We start from the raw sequence: 17,992 nt of genomic DNA, 5'->3' as shown, positions 1-17,992 counted from the left end.
ATGAAGTATTCACAAAATTTGCTTATGGACTAAAATTTCCTTTTTTTGACTCAAATTCCTATTGACCACCAAACTGCAAATGCTCAGGCAAGGCCCTGATATATTGGCAGCAGTAGGGGTTGAAATAACCGAGCAGTGATATAAGCATTTGCCCACTACAAAAGAGAGAAACACTGGAACTTCCATCTAGAAACGTTAAAGAACTTCTGCCAAAACAAAACTCAGACTTTAAGGAAAAAAAAATTCAGTATAAGATGTCACTTCTAATATTCAATATACTGTCAAAAATAAATAAATGTGGAGAAACAAAAAATGATCCATACTGTATTTTTTAAATAAAAATATGACCTCTATTAAAAAATCAATAGAAATTGATGCAAAGGTGACATTTAAAATCAGCAATCGGGCCTTCCCGGTGGTGCAGCGATTGAGCGCTGGGCTGCGAAGCTGCCTGCAACCTCTGCAGCGCTAGCTCGATCCCTGGCCACTGGTGGCGAGGGTCCCACATGGCACACAGACCTCTCCTGCCACGCCAGTTGCTCCCCTCAGCAGTGTACTTCGGTCCTTCCGCCTGCTCTGCTCCCCGCTCTAGCTCTGGTGAATTCTCTCACCCTCCTGCTCTTCTGACTGTACCCAGTGCTCGTATAAATAAATAAATAAATCTTTAAAAAAAAAAAACCTTGACCTTTAAATAAATAAATAAATAAATAAAATCAGCAATCAAGGACTTGAAAGCAACTAATAGAAATATAAAATATGGTCAAGAACAAAGGAAAATATATGAATAATAAGCAGAGAGAAAAATATTAGTTATGAAATATAAAAAAATGAAAACAATAATTGGATTAGCTTAACATCAGACTGGAATTAAGACTAAGAAATTAGTAAATTGAATGATTAGTAGAAATTTTCTAAGCACAAGATCTCAAATATAGGCAACTCAAATACAAATATTTTGCCATTAAGTGGAAACTTCTCTCAAAAGATGATACAAAATTAAATCAAAAGCCTCCTGCATTTAATAAAGAAAATGTTGAAATTCTCACTATTACTATAGCATTCATTAACATCCATCATTAAATTTAATAGTCTTATTGTCAATCTTTTAAGAACACTCTTCAGGTCTTGAGAACCATATGCACAAAGAGAAAACAACTCTTTTTGACACCAACTAGAGTTATTAAGAAGACTTTCCTTTTGCATATTTTCTCTTTTTATTCATGTGCATTCATACCATGCAGTAGTTTAATTATCAGAAAAATGTTGGCACTTTATTAAAATAGCCCTAAACTGCCTTTTTTGCCACTTGACTATCAATTAGTTTTTCAAGGGCAGGAATCATATGTCTGGTTCCTTCACTCCATTGACCTGTGTCCCCTGGACCAGAACAGTGCCTGTAAAACACTAGATTCTCAATGAAGATTTATTAAATTAATGAATATTTGGCAAGAAATCATATAGCCCTTCAGATGCTGCATAGAAAATAAAATTATGGACTACTCCCAATCATGGCATTCAACTAATTTCACTCATTAATGTTTGAAAAAATTGCAAATGAACATCAAAATCATACAGAAGTTAAAACTTCAGCCTGAAAAACATCAAGTGATGCTTTGGCAGTGGGTCTATCAAACTGACTCATTGCAAAGTCAAAACAATTTCTAAACAATTGTGGCCTAATAAAGTTATATGTAGGCATTACATATACCAGACTAAACTCAGTAAGAAATGAAGTGCTGTAGGATGATGTTCAAATAATATGGACCAGGTAGTTCAAAGAGATTCTTCTAGCATTAATTAGAGTATCCTTAAAAGCATTCAAATTATTCTGTCAAATGGCTGATAAGAAGGAAGAGGTCTATGTGTATAGATGGTAGAGTGCTGGTTTTTATAGTAGCCAGTTCTCCTTAATACAAAGTGGTTAAAGTTAATATAATTACATGATCAAAAAAAATTTTAATTTGCTTCATATGGTACCACAATGTGCCACAGAAGACTTCATTTCTGTGAAAAATGACTCTTGAATTGCTAGAGTCATTAGCCTAGGACTAACAAGCCTGACTAAGTGTAGCCCTTTTGAAGCAGTGCTGCAAATGTATATACAGATCTTGTGTTCCCTGGTGGTCAGAAATCTCATGAGGAGACTCTGTGATGAGTGGTTTGTGAAGAGAAGGGATTTGAAAAATTTCTTGTGCTAGGAGGTTCTTTGAGGGGGTTCTTTAGCAGCATTGAAACAAGGTAACAGAGTTACATACTTTATATACATATTTCATACTGGCTCTGTTTTTGTGAGCATAAGGATAAGCATAAAAACTGAAAGCTTTCTATATCCTCTGTAAAACTATAGTTGGCATTATTTTTTATCATGCTATCAACAAACCTTGACAAAGGGTTACTATAAAAAATAATTTTGAGTTTAATCTTTATTAAACGTAGAATGTCTCTCCATTGACAACTTACTATAACTATTTGGAAAAAAAACACTATGTTTTCCATTTTATTTTTATTTTTTGGATATTCAATCACAGAACAACTATGATATAGGAGAATATATGTGAGCTATATATATATTAATAATTTTTTAATTATTTTATTAAAGAGGACTGTAGATTTACTATTTGTGTTCAAATACTGGTCTGGCACCTAATTCATCTAAGCTTCCGTTTCCTTACCTGCTGAATGAAAATAGTAGATTAAAAATGAGATTTAAAATAGTATCTCAAATTCATAGAGTTGAAATTTTTATAGGTGATAAGGTGCTCAGCATATATTTGGCATATAAGTGAACCATTACTCTCATTTTCATTATCTGACTCTCTATGTTATAAAACATTTTAAATACTGTCTCATCCAAGCCTAAAAGTCCCAAATAGAAATAACATACTAAAAATTATGCTTTAAAAATATATTCTATTTTTGCCACTTGCTCCATAATTCTTGTGATCTCATCAGCAATCTTATTTGAGGTTGGCATTCCAACATTTCAATAGCAAAAAGTTTCTATTCATGGTGCATGGGAGAAAGAAAACTGGAGAAAAGCACCCACAGGAATATTTTACTGGCATTTTAAGCTAAAAAATAATTACATCTTGGGGGGGGTAGAATACATATGTGATTGGCAAGATCTACCTTATTATTAAAACTGACATTTCTATATACTTGAAAGCGAAAGTGATGGTAAAAAAAAAAAAACCTCTAGAGTAGAGAAAGTGAAGCAAAGGTCTAAGAACACCTACACAAGTCAAACTGAAATCATTATGTAAAATGTTTTCTTTAAAAGAAGACCAAAAATTATTTTAGAATTATATACGTGTATCACAACATATCGCGTACCTTTAACTTACACAATGTTATATGTCAATTATATCTCAATGAAGCTGCATGAAAAGTAGAAGACATAGCTATATTATAAGCTACTTTCTACTATATTCAGTTTATTGTGAATAAAGTAATCAACAGTTGTTGATTCTTTTGCTAATCCTCACTATTTGAGAGTTGATTATTGAGTGTTTATATCAACACCAAAGGAATCTCAATGAGAAGGGAAATTCTCCTTATATTAATAGAAAAAGCCTTTAAAGTCATTATTTACAACTGTAGTATGAATGATATTAATGATCTATAGATTTTCAAGAATATACTAATATTCTTCAAGCAAATCTCACACAATTACAGGTAAGGGCAAACCAATATAAATGCTAAAGAGATGATTTCATTTCAGAATTTCTAACACTTACACCTAAGCACAAGATGTTGGTATTTTCATCTGACCTAGAAAAGTTTAATTTTTCATCAATGAAAACTTGATTTGCAAGATATTAATTGTGTCAATCCATAGTCATTTACTAATGACACAGTAAAAGTATATGTGGAATCAAGAAAATATATTACATAAAGAAAAGTCTTTGCCTTTCAAAAATTACACTCTCATTATTTTATTTAGAAATAGCATGAAAAATATGGCAAGCATTTTCAACCTCTCTTTGGCACTAAAAAGGAGATGAGGCATCAAATACACCTTGAGTAAATACAATATGTATTTCAAAGACAAGGCCCATAACCAAATGTTGATGATTAACAAGAGTTAAAAAATTTGTTTAGTTATACCATTTTGTCTAAGATATTGGCAATATAAAAAATATTTTATTTAAAAAATATATAGTTTCACCTTTAAATAGGAACTTTGCTTTTGTTCTGTTTTAGTTGGTTTCATGTTCAATGTTACTTTATTATATAACTGTAGGATACAACATTTATAATAAATGGGTTTTAATTTCATCAGAATACATCTTGCAGTAAAACACAAGTTTATATTTTGAATGTACTAATTACTTCTTTTTTCCTCAACAAACCTCTATGTATGTATTTATTTTCAGACATGAGGCCTCCCCTGGTGGCGCAGCGGTTGAGCGCTGGGTTGTGAAGCTGCCTGCAACCTCTGTTCAATCCCCGGCTGCTCCCCGGCCACTGGAGGAGGGCCCCACATGGCGCGCAGACCTCTCCTGCCGCCCGCTGCTCCCCTCAGCAGTGTACTTCGGTCCTTCTGCCTGCTCTGCTCCCCGCTCTGGCTCTGGTGAATTCTCTCACCCTTCCGCACTTCTGACTGTACCCAGTGCTTGTATGTATGTATGTATGCATGCATGTATGTATGTATAAATAAATAAATAAATAAATAAATAAATGATATTTTTAGACATGTATTTCTGTGCCATATATTTTTTCCTGAAAGACCAGTTGGTAATTCAGTAACTTAATTTCAACAAAACTAAGATATCAAATTAACGTATGTTAACCCAGCAAGTTTTTTAAGACCTTATAATTAGATTAACTACTTTTCTAGAATCATGGACAACTTCTGTTTTAAAACACATTTTCTACCAAACAAAACTAGCTAAAATATTACATGAGAATCATACACTAATGGCTTCTTTCATCTAAGATATCACACACATATATACAGAGTTTTAATTTCAATCACAGTTATACTTCTCTTACAGAATCATTGGATATCTAAAAACTTTTGAAAAATCACAAATTTTCACACCAAAAAACTATTCCATTCCAAAATAACTGAACCATTCAAAATACAGTAGGAAGAGTACAATGCATTCTAAAAGACTAGTTTAGCCAGAAGCATTAATTAAAGATGACAACCATTATTACATGAAAGGCAACCTCCCAAAAGTCACTATTCTACTTTTGACTAACAAAAGGGAATCCAAATTACCAGCTGTACCCTTTATTTCTTGTAAGTCAAGCATTGTGAGCAAGAGTCACTTTTAAAAATCTTACACATTAGACCCAGAACAACCTGGTTAGAAGATACTAACCATGAGAGAAAGTTTCTAAGGGCATTTCAAAGAATCTGTTTGAGGACATGAGAAAAGCTTAAACATTCACCTCCGGAGAATTAAGTCTCTCTATATGATTTCAACTCACTGAAAAATAAGAAATGTCTTTCCATTCCCAAATGACTACATCTAGCTTAGTATATATTAAAAATTACTATTAAATTCAAAAATCCACAATCTGGGACACCTTATTGCTATTTGGTTCTATTTCAGTCCACATTAGTTAGGATTAGGAGCTCTTCTGAAATACTTGCAGAGAATATACATACACATACATATTTGGATACACAAAATACTTTTCATAGTCTGAAATACATTCTGTAATACTCCGTGATAATCACATACTGGCAGAGAAGCCTAAAGCCACTGCTCTTGGAGAAAGAGCATAAAGTGTAGAACAGTTTTATTCACATTTATTTGCTAGTAACAATCACTGCATTCAGGTAAATATAAAGAAATGATTCCTTGCTTACTCTTAGAATGGTTTCACTACTACTACCATACAACAAACATTATAATATGCCTAAAATTATGTAGGTTTTGCATAATGAAATTAACTTAAAATTCATAGAACATAAAGATATCATAGATGTTTATCTATCAAAAGTAGCAAAGGGGCCTCCCCGGTGGCGCAGTGGTTGAGCGCTGGGTTGCGAAGCTGCCTGCGGCCTCTGCGGCGCCGGTTCGATCCCCGGCTGCTCCCCGGCCACCAGAGGAGGGTCCCACATGGCGCGCAGACCTCTCCTGCCGCCCGCTGCTCCCCTCAGCAGTGTATTTCGGTCCTTCTGCCTGCTCTGCTCCCCGCTCTGGCTCTGGTGAATTCTCTCACCCTCCCGCGCTTCTGACTATACCCAGTGCATGTATAAACAAAACAAAACAAATAAATAAATCATAAATAAATAAAAATACATGCCTCTTTAAAAAACAAAACAAAACAAAACAAAACAAACAAAAAAAAAAGTAGCAAAGATTTTTTTTTTAATTATCTGTTGATGCGGTCACACTGAAATCCAAGCTTTCATACCCTCCTGCTTGCTGTGAATATTGGCACTAATTCCCAAAGGTTATTTGGCTGTATATATTCAGTCACTGGAACACTACCAGAATCCACTAAGCCACAGGCACCACACAACAGTGTGCAAAATAGATAATCTTCTACCCTCTGAGAGCTCTCAGAGTCAAAACCCTAAAAGCCACCATCTTTTTTAGCCAAGTAGTTCAGTTCTCCAAAAGGAAGCAGTAAAAATGTACAGAAATACTTAGAAAGAAAAAGTTTCATTTACAACAATGAAAATGAAATATTCAACATCAAGAAGTAACTGAATAAATAATGATAAATCTCCATAACAGAATATTGAAGCATTATCACAATTGTGAAAAAAGCAATTTAGTAGTATATAGACAAAAATTAGATGATATGTAGTATAGGATTAGTATATATACTATAGTTTTTAGGATACAGTAATATAGTATAGGATTAGCCCTATTTAATATTAAATATATATATACACATTTGCTAAAAAGTAAAATATACACACAAAATAGAGTTGTCTCTCTTATCCAAGTTCAATCAGGGGTGCATTCACGGTGGTTTGCTGTCGACTAGAGTTGTTTCTTAGTGATGGCTTATACATGATTTTAAGTTTTCCCTTATCGCACTTTTGAATCACCTTTAAAACTTTCTATAATGACTACTTAATATATAATTTAAAAAGTAATTTTAGAAGAAAAATGAAGAACTACTTTCTCTACCTTGTAGAAAAGAAACTCTACCTAATCTGCCAGTGATTTAACATTATAATTCTAATGTGATTTTAAAAATAAAATATTGTTCTCGCACTTTACCTCTCCCTTCAATAATTTCAACCATGTTATCATGTGCAATTATCATTGTGAATTAAATGAGTGGAGTGTGTGACAGAAAGTTATTAACAACCTACATATAAGAATGGTTCCATAAACATGAGTGCCTGGCAAAAGGCAGAGAAACTGAGCTATGTTAAAAGTTAACATTGGAAACCTTCAATCTCTCTCATCTCAGAGTAAATTGGTTGTTACACAATTGCCAAAATCCAGACACAGAAAACTTGAGCAGAGACTAAAGAAAAAAATTCTTTAAATATGTTTACTCTGGGCCTCCCTGGTGGCACAGTGGTTGAGCGCTGAGCTGCGAAACTGCCCACAGCCTCTGTAGCGCCAGTTCGATCCCCGGCCACCTGCGAAGGTCCCACATGGCGTGCAGAACTCTCCTGCCACACCTGCTGCTCCCCTGAGCAGTGTATTTCATCAGTCTGCCTGTTCTGTTTCCCGCTCTGGGTCTGGTGAATTCTCTCACTGCTTCTGACTGTACCCAGTGCTTGTATAAATAAATAAATAAATCTTAAAAAATAAACAAAAAATAAATAAATAAATGTTTACTCTAACACTGACAGAATATCAGCAGAGTTGGAGGAAAATGTATTCAAAAGTTATTACTTTGGGCAAAAATTTTTATTAAGCACTTTTGAAGATATCCATTACTTTTGGGTCAGTATTCCCATTTCTAGTAATTCATCCTAAAGAAATACCTTTATAAAAGTGCACCTAACTTACATCCAAAAATATCAGTGCAATGATTGCTTTTTCTTTAGCTAAGTTTGTATTGTTACAAAAGAAATAAGGCTATGGTACCAGGCAAAATAATGCATATTTTTTTAAGTTAAATAAAAGAAAAAATCTCCTGCACTCATATTCTCATAAACCTACTATTTTTGACCTTTCTAAGCTATTTCATGTTCAAAGAATATATAATTATATACAAACAAATGCAGAGTATCTTTGATAATTAAAAATAAGAATTTTTGTTACAACTTAACTTTTCCACTCAAAAAATATTATCATGGATATGTTCCCAGATCAGTATATTCTGATGGCCAATATCACTTAGCATCAAATATGTTCATTAAACATTTGAGTCTTTTCCAATCTTTTTCCATGACAAAATGTGAAATTAACTCCCCTTTATTTAAAAAAAAAATTAGACTGCTAGGTCAATGAATAAGTATGAAAAAAAAATGAACTATATTAATTTATTTTTTTCTTTTCCATTTCCATACCTTAGACCCTGTGTTGCCAGAGGCATCCATTTACCCTCCTGAAGAATTAGGATTGTTACAGAATGAATTAAGAAAAAGATAGTGTCAGTATTCATCTTTCCATGACAAAAGTAAAATTATTAGAGGACAAAGGAATTGGAGTGTTACAGAAACAATGAAAAGAGAAAGATGAACTCAGTATTCAGATTTCTACATAGCATGTTTTTTGGAGAACACAGACAGCACTGTAAGGTGGGTGTCTGGACGTTCATGGAGGGATGGAGTGATGTTTCATCCCTTTAGGGTCCTGTGAGGTCAAGGGCATACCCCAGGGCTCTTGCCGCACCACTGACAAGCCAGGTGGGCACGAGTGAAGTAGCCAGCAGTCAGGAACTGAGTCCGAGTTGTTTAAACCCATGTTGGCCAGTTGGCTTGGACAGAAATGACCCTGCATCTACTGGTTCTTTTGTCCTTCTATCCTCTTCGATCAATGACTTGGTCAAGTGATTCATTATCCCCAGGTCTTGGTTTTCCTTCCATAAAATGAGGCTACTAATACTCAGTGAGATTAGTTACGGAGAATTTCTAGCTCTGCTGGTGGAATTACAAGGGATCGCAAAAATGGAGCAAGTACTGTCTATAGAAAGGCCAAGGAGTAGGGGTATAAAGGGACCCTCTTCCCAAATGTCCCCCAAAACCATTAAGAGGGTGTGAAGTGCTGCATATTCCTGGCCTCCAGCCCAGGTCAATGTGGCCTTCAGATATTCTGGAGTGGAGGAGTATTCATGCCAGGGCAGAGACATGAAGACAGGTCTCCAGGCTCAGACACACTAAAGGCCCTCAATGACAAGGACACACACAGGCACACATGTGTGCACACATAAGCACACATATGGAATAAAATATACATATGTAACTTATTAATACTATTTCCAGCTTCTATATGTTAACTATTTTTTACTTATTTTGAGCTGATAGTAACTTGATCTTTCTCATTGCTAAGTTTTTCTATGTTTTTTCTTATAGGTTTCATTTTGTGAATATTTACACTACATTATTTTATCTGGTACACAGATTTTGTAACTGTTACATCTTCAATGATTTGCACTTTTTAATACTATGAAGTATCCTCTGTGTCACTCAAAGTTTTCTTTTTGCCTGAATTCTTCCTCACCTATTATTAAAATCAGTGGTATAGGTGGGTCATATGTTATCTCCAGTTTTCATATTATAAGGAATCTCCACACCCTATTCCATAAAAGTTGTACCAGTTTACATTAATGTGGTCTATTTTCTTCATTTACTGTATGTGTCCATGGCTCTGTATGTGTGTGTGTGTGTGTGTGTAAACTTCTTGATGAAATACCTTGTCCTCTTTTTTACTGGACTAGATTATGTGTGATGATGAAGATAGTGTTTTCCTCTTTCTCTCACTAACTTCCCTCTGTTCCACCACAATAGCTACTAGGTTTTATATTTTACTGTTTAACCTTTTATTGTTAAATATCTTATACTTCTATTTATTTATCTTTCAGTTTTAAGAAAATATTGACTATCTTTGTCATAGAAGATAACTAAAGATATCTTTCACTTTTCCTCTTTTGTATTTTGCCTTTGTAAATATTTTTAAATGTTATATCTTACAAAATTGTCCAGTGTCATTCATTCTAATATGCTGTTCATATTTCTCTACTTCTTTGGGATTGATTTATTATTAGTAAATTACATCTTGCTAGGATGCCATTTTTCCTTTTTGTTTTCCAATTGTGTGTTATAATACAGCTGTATGTCACTTTAATAGGTACCATTGTGCTACTTGAAAAGGGATTCTACCATCAAGTAACTGATTTTCCTTCAGTAGGTTAAACTTTTTTTCTTTCTTATATTGAGGTGGTATCAACAAGTAGACCAGCAAAGTTCCACCCTCTGCTTAGTAAGACTGGAAGAAGTTCATAGGCACCAAGTTTGTTCACAATGAAATAAACTGTGCTTCCCAACTACAGAGACAAGGAGCAATTGCTCACTTGAGGTCCACCAGAGTACTCCATTTCAGAGCTCCCCTATGTTTCCAAACAAGAAATAAATGTACATCCTGTTTACTATTATCCATCGGAGTTTACCAGCTTTGTCTCTCCATTTTCATCATAGCCAATGAAGAACTACACTGGTTGCTGTTCCTGAGATTTAGGGGGACTGACAGAATCAGAGACATCTTGGCCATTCTCTGCACTCCAAAGCAAGACTTCTAAGAGATTAAGCATTTGAGATCTATATTCAACCTACTTGCTTTTCAGAGTTATTTCCTTTCTCACCCAAATTTACATTTACCTGCAACAAGGCTATAAAGTTTTGTATCTCTGATACAAAAGCTAGCCATTAATTCAATACCATTCCTACCAGTAATTCAATACCATTCCAACCATTTTGTCCAAATTTTAAATCTTCATTAAATGAAGAACAGAAATATAAAATTATATAAAAATGAATAAAACATAGGCTTGTCATGTCAACTGAACAAGTAATTTTAAACTATTTCTAAGACCTTTGTTATTTTGTGTGTTTTTTAAAGATTTATTTATCCATGCATACAAGAGCTGGGGTACAGACCAGAGATGCGGGGGGTGAGAGGATTCACCAGAGAAAGTGGGGAACATAACAGGCAAATTGACTGAAGTAGAATGCTGAGGGGAGCAGTGGGCAAAACAGGAGAGGCCTGCCCCACCATGTGGGTCACTCCCTGGCTGGCCAGGAATTGAACTCGTGCCGCAGAGGCTGTGGATTGCTTCATAGTGTGGTGCTTAACCCCTTGCACCACCAGGGAGGCCCACCTTTGTTATTTTGCTAAGGCATGATTGGGAATCCATTGCACTCTAGGGTTGGTAAGCTGGAAACTAGACTCCACTACTGAGTGAGCCTAGCTGTGCTAACCACTAGCATTTCAACTTGATTTTGACATGCATTTATTTTTCCTACACAACTTACCTGGGTAGTGGTATTGTCACTAAAATTATTAAAGTTTCTTTAGAGAGTTTATTCTTATAAATGATTAAGTAGGTGTAAGAAAAAAATGTCAAATTGGAGTAGATGTGTCATTGTGCCTTTGTAAAAGGACTGGTATACTTCACCATCATCACAATGTTTATGCTAACTGTGCACTGTCAAAGACTAGGAAAACAAAAGGAGCTGGATGGACATGTTATATGTAAATAACCGAAGATATATAACTAGGTAAAATACCTAGTCAAGTTCAGTGGTTTAGGAAGTGGGTTTCACTAGAGTGGAAAGGATGAAAGAGAAATTATTTCTTGCATTTGTAACATTAAAGGAAATATAGTGGGGATATACTTATAGGAAATCCAAAATTATGTTTTCAGTCTTACCTTGGAAGATCGAAAAGCAAATGCTGTTGATTTTACATCAGCTTTCTCTTTGTCCATGAGTAAAAGGTTTTTGTCTTCCAAGAGACTCAAGTATTTTCCTGTTGTGACATGGCGTAGTCGGAAAGGCTGGCCCCATCTTATGTGGCTTCCACTCCACCTAACAAAAACAGTTAAGACTTGATCCAATCACATCCAAAATCACAGAAGAAATAGCAATGGAAATGTATGTCAGACAATGAACAAAGTTGCCTCTCATATGTTCTTTTAGTTAACATCCCAAAACCCTTACATTATTGGAGATACTAATTTCACCAAAAAAAAAAAAAAAAGGTACTCAGAATGATTAAGTAATGCTTAAGTAATGCTTATTATTGCTCAGCCAGTGGTAATTAAAGTGAATTTAGCTATGACTTTATGTGTCATAGCATCCCCAATATATACTATTCCATGCAAAGATGACAAAGAACTTGTGTCCCAAACTAATATTTAATCATTAATCACAGATATAGAAATTCTAAATACTTTGTAATTTACTACTTACAAATTTTGATGAATTTGCACACACTTGAAAGACAGTGGTATTATACTCATTACTAAATATGATTAATTGCAACTCATATATATCAACTGAAGTATATATTTTCCTGGAAAACAAATTATCCCTATGCTTTCTATTTTAATATTGTGGAACAATGATAACATTAAAAAAACATATGAATAAAACAGGAAAAATCAGAATCTAACACAGTAAAGAGGAAGAGGAAAGAATAACATAAACAGAAAATACAAACCAAGATTGCAGAAAAATGATTAAAAAGCAAAGCTATAACCATTAAAACTTACTTTTAACAGTAGTGACTTTCATATAGTGTAGAAAGGAAAATATATTCGTTTTTCACATTACTGTGTTAACTATAAGACACGTGTGTATGAGAACCTTGTACTCCCTCCAGTGCAGAGTGAAAACAAAGCTCTGAGTTGAAATATTTCCAGTTAATATGTATGGTCTTATACAAAGAACAGCCTGCAATTGATACAAAGCATGCTGGAAATCAAATAATTCAAAACAACTAAAAATAAGTGAGTGAATAAGATTTAGCATGCATATAAAACCAAAATGTAAGAGTGATAGCAATGGTGATATTAGGCAAATTAGAATTCAAGACAAAAAACATAAAAGGCATACCAAAAGATATTTTATAAAGGGAAAAGATATCAATATATTCTAAAAAGAATATATGTCATGAAGCACCACATGTCAATGACAAACAGAAAATGAAACAAAAAAAAGAATATCCCATTTTATTTAAAGGTTATTTTTTCTGATTAGCATATCAATATAAACTTGAGAAAACTGGTATGTATAAACAAAATTAAGAAACTTCTGGATGTTACCACAGGGGAGGAGGAGGGAGAGGGATAAGAGGGAGGGAGGGAGGAGCATAGGAGACCGTGATGGTGCACGGGTGCATTGGTGAAGGAAACTCTATGGGGACCACACCTGAGGGGTGGGGAAAAACAAGTATTGTTTAAAAATGAAAAATAAGGTAATAAAATAAAAAAAATTAATATAAAAAATAAAATTAGAATTGTAAAGTAAAAAAAGAAACTTCTGGATGTTGCTTAAATTCTTAAGCAAATTATGATGTGCATAAAGAAATGAGTCTACATCAAACTAAAAAGCTTCTACACAGCAAAAGAAACTATCAGTTAAATAAAGAGACTCCGATTTGAATGGGAGAAAATATTTGCACACCATAGCTCTAACTAAGGGCTGATATCCAAGATAGAGAAAGAACTCATGCAACTCAACTAAAAGAAAACAAATAATCCAGTCAAAGAATGAACAGAAGAGCTAAATACACACTTCTCCAAAGAGAACAGGCAGATGACCAACAGGCATATGAAAACCTGCTCATCATTGCTTATCAGGAAAATACAAATCAAAACCATAGTTAGATACCATCTCACACCTGTGAGAATGGAACATATCAAAAAAAACAGAAACAGGTTTGGTGAGGATGTGCAGAAAAAGAACTCTTATACACTGTTGGTGGGAATGCAGACTTGTCTATTCCCTAAGGAAAACTGTATGGAAGTTTCTCAAACTAGTAAAAATAGATCTACCATACGATCCAGCAATTCCATTCCTAAGTATCTACCAGAAGAATGCAAAAACACTAATTTGAAGGGATACAAGCACTCCTTATGTTCACTGCAGCCCTATTTAGAGTAGCCAAGAATGGAAACAACCTCAGTGCTCAAGTACAGAGGAATAGATTAGAAAATTGTCACACACACACACACACACACACACAACTCAGCTATTAAAATAAAGGAGCAACTCTTGATTTCACTTTTAAGTGGAATCTACAGAAACAAAACAAATGGTCAGTCAAAACTAAACCAGTAACAAACCCTAGGAAATTGACTGGAATGGGGCTACAAGATATGGAGCGGGGAGAGGGGACAGACAAAGAAAGGGCTAAGGGCACCTTGGCAGTGGGTATAATGTGACATTCATCTAAGGAGGTGTGATCCTATACCTTTGAATCACACACAGTGTTGTAAAGCAATGTTACCCCAATAAAAAAAGAGAAAAAAAAGATCTTCGACTATGATTTCCTAAGTATAAAGAAAAATGATACCTGCAAATTGCATATAATAACACATGCATACTAAATGCAATCATTTTACATTTACAAAAAAAGCCAAAGTAGTTCAAAGATTCCACAGACTCTGAAAAAAAAACTGTAAAATAATTACATTCATTATATATGAACCCCCTGCATTCAAACTATAGACAAGAAGGCGGAATGGTATAAACCAAGGGTCACAGAGTAGAACAAAACCATCTCTATTTAGCATTTTAATTGGTAGAAAAGCTACCTGCTCTGACTTCTGTTATCAAGTTCCCCTCTGTGTCATCTGGATTCTGAGAGGCAATCAGCATAATTACAAATCCGGAGGTGGTCAGGTGCCCCCTTCATTCCACCCCACACCCACAACCCCACTTCTACTTCTGGCTCATCATCACACTAGTCCTTTCTATGTAGCAGTCACCAATATTCAAAGTTAAAACAAACTCCAAACTTTTAAACGTCACACTTAAAATAACAGTAGAAAAATAGACCTAAGACCATGTAAAAAAAAAATCTAGGACAATCCAGATTTGTGAAATTACAGTTCATTTATAATATCATTTACCATAAATATGAAGTCCTGTCAGATTTTCAGAAGCTCTTACCCTTACTTTTTTCAAACTAAAAATTGAGACACATTTAGGACCTCATTTTCTGCAAATAAATTCATTTTTTTAAACACAATCACAAAAAGTAAGCATATCCATAAAACTGAAAACACATTTGGAATCTGTTTTATATACTCAACAAAACTCTCTATACTCTTGTTTTTACACTCATACATATGTCATTCCTCTAATCAGTCATTTTTATAATACATAGGTACAAGATATTATGTGTATATATTTATATTTTTTTAAGATTTATTTATTTATTTATACAAGCACTGTGTACAGTCAGAAGCGTGGGAGGGTGAGAGAATTCACCAGAGCCAGAGCGGGGAGCAGAGCAGGCAGAAGGACCGAAGTACACTGCTGAGGGGAGCAGTGGGCGGCAGGAGAGGTCTGTGCGCAATGTGGGACCCTCCTCTGGTGGCCGGAGAGCAGCCGGGGATTGAACCAACGTGCAGAGGCTGCAGGCAGCTTCACAACCCAGCACTCAACCACTAAGCCACAGGGGAGGTCCAAGTGTATATATTTAAAGCCCCTTCGCTTAAATCCTCTGAATAATTTATGAAGCACATAAAAGCTACAAGTTTCCTTTGCTCGACAAATCTCTTTCTTTTATTCCCATCTCACATGTGGATTTAATCAACTACATATGTATATAGAAGAAATTTAATAGCACTTAATTGATAATTAAGGGTGCTAATACAAAACTTTTTAAAGTCACTGATTTAAAAAGGAAATATAAAAAAATTGAATTTGCATTCATACTGGGTTGCACAGGAGCATGAGAGAGTAAGCAGGCAAAGTCTTTCAATCATAAAAATATATGATTGGGATAAAATTCCATCATGGGAAAGTAATGGAAATATGATTTCAATGACAGAGGAATAATATGCAAATTTTACCGCTAAGGAAGACTATGCTCAAGTATTTTTAGGCAAATAAAAGTGGGTATTAAATCACAGCAATGCTGAAATCAATTGGATACTTCAAGGAGTGGTGTATACTGCACTGGAGATTACATTCTTTGCATCTAATTAAACTGATAATGAGAAACTTTCTATGTTAAACCTTAGAATGTTTAAGGACGTACAAAGATTTTCAAAATGACTGTGTGGGATATATAAGCAAAAACCACTAATGACCACAAACTATTTTAATCACTGTTAGGTAAGGATGACTCTCAAAATACTACGTCTACAAATATAGCTATTAATTCTCCCACTCCCATCAATGGAGATTATAATCCTCAATCAATTTCTTTAAAGGGCCTCCCCTGGTGGCGCAGCTGTTGAGCGCTGGCCTGTGAAGCTGCCCACAGCCTCTGCAGCGCCGGTTTGATCCCCAGCTGCTGGCGGGGGTCCCACATGGTGCGACAGACCTCTCCTGCCATGCCTGCTGCTCCCCTCAGCAGTGTATTTCATCAGTCTGCCTGTTCTGTTCCCCGCTCTAGCTCTGGTGAATTCTCTCACCCTCCCTCGCTTTTGACTGTACCCAGTGCTTGCATAAATAAATAAATAAACAAAGAAATAAATAATTTCTTTAAAGCACAATAAAATGGGGAAAATATATTAAAAACCTAATGATTTTTAGGAAAAGAACTAAATCTCCTAGTCTTCAAAAATATAAATATAATTTCTTATTACCATAATGAATGCACCGTGACTTTTCTTACTCAGTCATCAAGCTATTTATAAGTAAAGATAGTGACAGCCAGTAATGACTACTCTTGTTCATGTTCAAGTTTTCTGTGTTTTACATGTACCTTTAGAAGGTTAAATCCAGAGTCTGTCAGACCTGAAATGTGTGACAGGCTTGCAAACAATTTGTCCTGACTCCAAACCTTACATCACTCTGTCCTGGCAGCACACTCTGCCAGCAGATGCACAAACTGGGATAAGATAATATTACAAACAAATGAGGCGAAAGACAAAAGCAGATTGCATGAAATTATTGCCTATACCTGGTTTGCAAGCTGGTGTACCTAGCTAATGAAAGAAAAATAAAGGCAGGCAGAAAGGGAAAGAAGAAATTCTTCACCACTTTCTGTGTTTTATCTGATTATCATAGTTGTTGGCATAACCTTTTTCTACAGAAGCACAATTCAAGTGCACTAGAGGAGTTTTGCACATTAGAGGCATGAGCTGTATTGAGAGGTCTACTTACGCAACTCTTAGAGTCTCCAGTCTCCACAGGGAACGTGCATGAACAGACACAGCACCACCTTCATAGTGAACAGTTCTGTCAAAGATAAAAAGTCCAATTTTAACATGTATCATTCTTTTTTCAAGTCCATTAAAATAGAAAAGATGTGGAAAGCCTTTGGATAAATAGTCACACTTTTGATAGTAGACAATATTGTTGGTAATAAAATATCAAGAATATTGATGAGTGATCAAAATAAGTCTACCTTGAATAAACATTCGATTGAAACATATTCGATCACCATTTCCTCCCTGTACTCTCATTCCTTTCCTCTCCCCTTACTTCCTGATTCCTCCACTCCTGAATACATCCACCTAACTCACTTAACTTAGGTGCATGAAAGTACTCAGCTATGAGTTTAGGTGTAATTTGTTATTATTTTTATACTTGTATAAATTTATTTGTAGTTCAAAATTGGGTTTTGAAATATCATTAAATATTATTAAATATAAATTTAAATATTATTAAACATTAATTTATAGGCGAGAACATTAATTTTATGTTTTAAAATAACAATCTGCAAAATTCAAGGGAACTCAGGGGAAAGATAATAGAGAGCTACCACCGTGTAGTTCTCTATTCAATGACGATTATATTTACAATGAGCCAACACAATGAATGCCACAGCTACTGAGAAAAAAGAAAATGTGTCAAAAATAACTGGCATCAATATTAATTATAGCAAATTTTTTAAATGTAACTTCCATTCTACCTAATAAATCAGAAAAACTC

The 17,992-nt window shown here is 34.7% G+C and overlaps 1 protein-coding gene across 1 annotated transcript in view; it reads right to left on the bottom strand.

Moving 5' to 3' along the window:
* Nucleotides 1-17,992, bottom strand: part of RYR2 (ryanodine receptor 2) — a gene marked incomplete at both ends in the record, with an annotated part of 627,990 nt that overhangs the window by 315,645 nt on the left and 294,353 nt on the right. Inside the window, 2 exon segments of the mRNA XM_084254295.1 lie at nt 11,806-11,962; nt 17,222-17,296. Of these exon segments, the coding sequence (XP_084110421.1) occupies nt 11,806-11,962; nt 17,222-17,296 (232 nt within the window).

The sequence above is a fragment of the Talpa europaea genome, assembly GCF_964194135.1.
Source record: "Talpa europaea genome assembly, chromosome: 14".
Taxonomy (NCBI): domain Eukaryota; kingdom Metazoa; phylum Chordata; class Mammalia; order Eulipotyphla; family Talpidae; genus Talpa; species Talpa europaea.
This window is presented reverse-complemented; position numbering and strand designations above follow the sequence as displayed.